Consider the following 4,495-nt stretch of genomic DNA (forward strand, 5'->3'; position numbering starts at 1 on the left):
GCGCGCTGCCACGGCCCCGAGGCACAGGTACAGCTGTGCCACCACAGACGATGCCCAGGTAAGGATCGTAGAGCCAACAGGGCTGGAAGAGACCTCATCTCATTCCAGCCCCCTGCCCTGGGCAGGGACACCTCCCCCCAGCCCAGGCTGCTCCAGCCCCATCCAGCCTGGCCTGGAACACTCCCAGGGATGGAGCAGCCACAGCTGCTCTGGGCACCCTGTGCCAGAGCCTCAGCACCTCACAGGGAGGGAGTTCTTCTAATCTAAAGCTGCCCTCTGTCAGTTTGAAGCCATTCCTCCTTGTGCTATCAGTCCATGCCCTTGTAAAATGTTCCTTTCCAGCTCTCATGGAGACCCTTTAGGTACTGGAAAGCTGCAGTAATGTCATCCTGGAGCCTTCTCTTCTCCAGGCTGAACAACACCAGCTCTTCCAGCCTGTTTCCATAGCAGAGGTGCTCCAACCTTCAGAGCATCTTTCTGGCCCCCTCTGGACTCTCTCCAGCAGGTCCCTGTCCTTCCTGTGCTGGGAACTCCAGAGCTGGAGGCAGCACTGCAGGTGAGGTCTCACCTGAGCGGGGCAGAGGGGCAGAATCCCCTGACCTGCTGCCCAGCACACATGGATGGGTCATGTCCAGCCTCTCACCCAGCAGCACCCCAAGTCCCCACGTAGCAATCCCTGTGTAGCTGAGATGTTGTAGACAGAGAATCTGTCACCACGGTCAGTTTTCCCCTGATCTCCCACCGCTGTGGTGCGTTACTCCTGCTGTCAGAGGCTGAGTGCTGTGCCTGTCTCCCCAGTGGATGGGAGCTGGGCCCTGTGGAGCAGCTGGAGTGCCTGCAGTGTGTCCTGTGGAGGAGGCAGCAGGCAGAGGACACGTCACTGCTCCGACCCGGCCCCGCAGTTCGGGGGGCACAAGTGTGAGGGAAACGACCTGCAAACTGATTTCTGCAACAGTGATCCTTGCCCAGGTAAGTGCTTTGGGTCAGGCTGCTCACCCACTCCCCAGGCCTGGGGGTGTGAAGGGGGGGAAGGATGCTCTGCATGAGTCACCTCTACGAAAATCAGGGGCTGAGCTGGTCACTTTCTTAGGTGTTTCATTGTCTGCTTTAGGCTGGATGTTAGGACAAGGTTCTTCCCCCAGAGGTGTTTGGGCACTGAACAGGGTTAGGTTGGATATCAGCACAAGGTTCTTCCCCCAGAGGTGTTTGGGCACTGAACAGGGTTAGGTTGGATATCAGCACAAGGTTCTTCCCCCAGAGGTGTTTGGGCACTGAACAGGGTTAGGTTGGATATCAGCACAAGGTTCTTCCCCCAGAGGTGTTTGGGCACTGAACAGGGTTAGGTTGGATATCAGCACAAGGTTCTTCCCCCAGAGGTGTTTGGGCACTGTGGAGTTGGACTCAATGATCCTTTTGGGTCCCTTCCAACCCTGTTTGTTCTATAGTTCTGTTCTTTTCACTTTGGAAAAAGAAATTAAGAAGTTACTCTCCAGTAGAAGTATTTTCCTAGCTTGACTAGTTTTAATATCTGTTATTAAGAGGAAGACTGATCAAATCTGACTTACTTTTCCAGTCCATGGCAACTGGGGCCCGTGGGGCAGTTGGGGAACTTGCAGTCGGACGTGCAACGGTGGCCAGACCAGACGGTACAGGACCTGTGACAACCCCCACCCTGCCAGTGGGGGCAGGGCATGTGCAGGGGCTGACATGCAGATCCAGAGGTGCAGCACTGACCTGTGCCCAGGTGAGTTCTCAGACCAGTAGGTCAAATGCAGCTTTCCCTGGAAGGCATCAGGGTATGCATAATAGATGGGACACTTTGATACTGTTAAAGGAATGTAGAACATCCTTGGGAGTGTTCCAGGCCAGGTTGGATGGGGCTTAGAGCAACCTGGACTAGTGAAAGTTGTCCCTGCCCATGGCAGGAGTTGGAACAAAATGGTCTTTAAGATCCCTTCTGACCCAAACTGTTCTGTGATTGTGTGAACATCCCTGTAGTTCTTTACGATTTCATGCCATCTAATAATCCACTCTCAGTGTGTAAATGACTCACCTGACAAGGATTTTGCCAGGCTAGAGTTTTCCAAAATGAGATGCAATACTTCAAAACAGGACATAGCATATGAAAATCTCTGCCCCAGTCTGTTTCTGAGGGGAGGAATGCTCACACCTGCCCAGTAAGGTGGGTTTTGTTATCCTTTGAGCTAGTTCTTTAACACTTTGGTTTCATTATTAAGGAATTAACTTCAGCACAAGTTCTTGGCTGCTGGCTGGGGTTAGACCACAACACCAAGGCATTTCAACTGACTGATCCCATTCCTCATTCTGTGTTTCTGCAGTGGATGGGAGCTGGGGGCAGTGGCAGCCCTGGGGTCCATGCTCTGCCTCCTGTGGAGGGGGAGAGCAGAGCCGTGTGCGTCTGTGCTCCAGCCCAGCCCCACTGCACCGCGGCCGCCCCTGCCCTGGAGACTCCTCACAGATCTCCAGGTGCAACCCCCAGGCATGTCCTGGTGAGTCCACTCCCAGCCTGCACACTGCAGCTCTGTGCTGCAGCCTGTGGCACTCCTGATTTCATTGCTCATGGCTTGGCCACTTGACTGACTCATTTAATGTTTTTGAGCTCAAATCTCCACTGCAACTTTGAGCTCAATTTTTTTCTCCTCTAAGCTATCTGACAAGACATATCACATGTGCTTTTTGTCCTCCTCCCTCCCCTCCCCTCCCGTGCTCAGGTGGGCCTGCACGTGCCAAGGGCAGCATCATCGGCAGTATTAACGGGATTGAATTTGGGGTTGCTTTCCTGAATGCCACTGTCATGGACAGCCCAGACTCTGACACCAGGGTGATACAGGCAAAGATTACAAACGTCCCTGGGAGCCTCGGTACGATTGTTTTATCACTTGGGTTTTTTGTTGCTTTTTCTTTTTCCTCTGGGTACACCAGTACAGTGTCTCCTGGTTTAAATCTTACAGGCTTCACTGGTTTTAGGTCTCTGTATTCAGCTGCTCCTGATGTGGGTCTCATGATGTTCAGAGGAAGGTTCCCCATGTTTGGTGGTATTTCTTTCAGGCCCAGCAATGAGAAAACTCGTTTCCATACTCAACCCATTTTACTGGACAACTGCCAAAGAAATTGGGGAAGCAGTGAACGGGTTTACTCTGACCAATGCCATCTTCAAGAGAGAAACTCAAGTGGAGTTTGCAACTGGTGAGTTCCCTGGGATATTCTGTGTCCAGTAAGCTGGAGAGATGCTGCATTTCTTCAAAAATAGCCCAGGACCATTGCTGGAACTTGAGCCTTGTCCTTACACCAATATTTTCCGAAGGGTTGTGGCTTTCTGAGCCCTCAGTGTGGCTTTGGGGAGCTGTGGTTTGAAGCATGTCATGTTTTTTGCTGATAGGCATGGTGCACCTTCCAAAATCTAACTGGTCAGGGGATGTCAGTTCAGATACCACGTGGCTAAGACGAGTGTCTGTCTGGGATGTTTGGTAAACCAACTTGCCCTTGGACTTCCCAGGTGAGATCCTGCGGATGACGCACGTGTCCCGGGGCCTGGATCCCGACGGAGCTCTCCTGCTGGATGTGGTGGTGAGCGGCCACGTGCTGCAGCTTCAGGCTGTGGCTGATGTCAACGTGAAGGTAAAGCTGCCTGAGGTCCCAGCCCTCCTCTCACCTGTCCACACACCTCTCTCACTACAGCAGAGCAGTGAGCAATAAGTGCTGGAAACGTTTTGCTATACGTTGTGCCTGGTTTGACTGGCAGCTGCTGACAATGCCTTTGAAAACAAAAGGTTGTCATCAGAAAGGTAGTGTTGGTCTCTCAAGAGTTTTAGATGTTGGCAGGTAGTATTGAATCAGGGCAGGTATGGTAGGCTGGCACATCAGGTGTTGCTTTTGATAGAACTACAAAGTGACTTTAAGCTCTCTGGCTCAGGAGTTAGTGGTAGGTAGCCAGGATTTTACTGTATAATCCCACCATGCAATAAATGTACATGAAGTTGTTGATATTTTGATATGCTACACTATATAGGATGTTCAATATTTATGCCATTTTTTCAGTGGCTGAGTGTTTCTCTACTGACTGTTTATTTAGCACAATTGTCAGTATCTGTATTAGAAGACAAACCAAATATTTAGACCTCAAAGATTGTTAGTGAACAGTAAGGTAGTTTTCAGGGGTTTTTTTGGCAGTGTTCTGCTGTGGTCCCTATCATCAGGAGCCTCAGCACCAGAGCCTCAGGCCTGGTGAAAGAATTGTACCAGATGCTGTTAATGCTCAGCAGTCAGAGTGAAAAGGGCAAGTGTGGGAAATACTCTTTTTTCAGCTATAGGAAACAAAAACACCTTTTTGAGGAGACATCTCCCACCACTATAACACAAGAAGAATGCTGTTGGTGTGCTGTTGCAGGATTACACAGAGGACTACATTCAGACTGGCCCTGGGCAGCTGTACGCGCACTCCACTCGGCTCTTCACCGTCGACGGCGTCAGTGTT

At 51.2% G+C, this 4,495-nt stretch overlaps 1 protein-coding gene across 1 annotated transcript in view; it reads left to right on the plus strand.

Annotated features, from left to right (window-relative positions):
* Positions 1-6: 6 nt before the first annotated feature.
* LOC103802014 (hemicentin-1-like) overlaps positions 7-4,495 on the plus strand; it is a gene marked incomplete at its 5' end in the record, with an annotated part of 16,189 nt that continues 11,700 nt past the window's right edge. The window contains 8 exons of the mRNA XM_009074454.1: positions 7-58; positions 799-969; positions 1,574-1,744; positions 2,340-2,510; positions 2,733-2,882; positions 3,070-3,207; positions 3,518-3,639; positions 4,409-4,495. The exon at positions 4,409-4,495 is cut by the window's right edge and continues 148 nt beyond it. Of these exons, the coding sequence (XP_009072702.1) occupies positions 7-58; positions 799-969; positions 1,574-1,744; positions 2,340-2,510; positions 2,733-2,882; positions 3,070-3,207; positions 3,518-3,639; positions 4,409-4,495 (1,062 nt within the window). The remainder of the gene's footprint in view (positions 59-798; positions 970-1,573; positions 1,745-2,339; positions 2,511-2,732; positions 2,883-3,069; positions 3,208-3,517; positions 3,640-4,408) is intronic.

The sequence above is a fragment of the Acanthisitta chloris genome, unplaced genomic scaffold (assembly GCF_000695815.1).
Source record: "Acanthisitta chloris isolate BGI_N310 unplaced genomic scaffold, ASM69581v1 scaffold16925, whole genome shotgun sequence".
Taxonomy (NCBI): Eukaryota; Metazoa; Chordata; class Aves; order Passeriformes; family Acanthisittidae; genus Acanthisitta; species Acanthisitta chloris.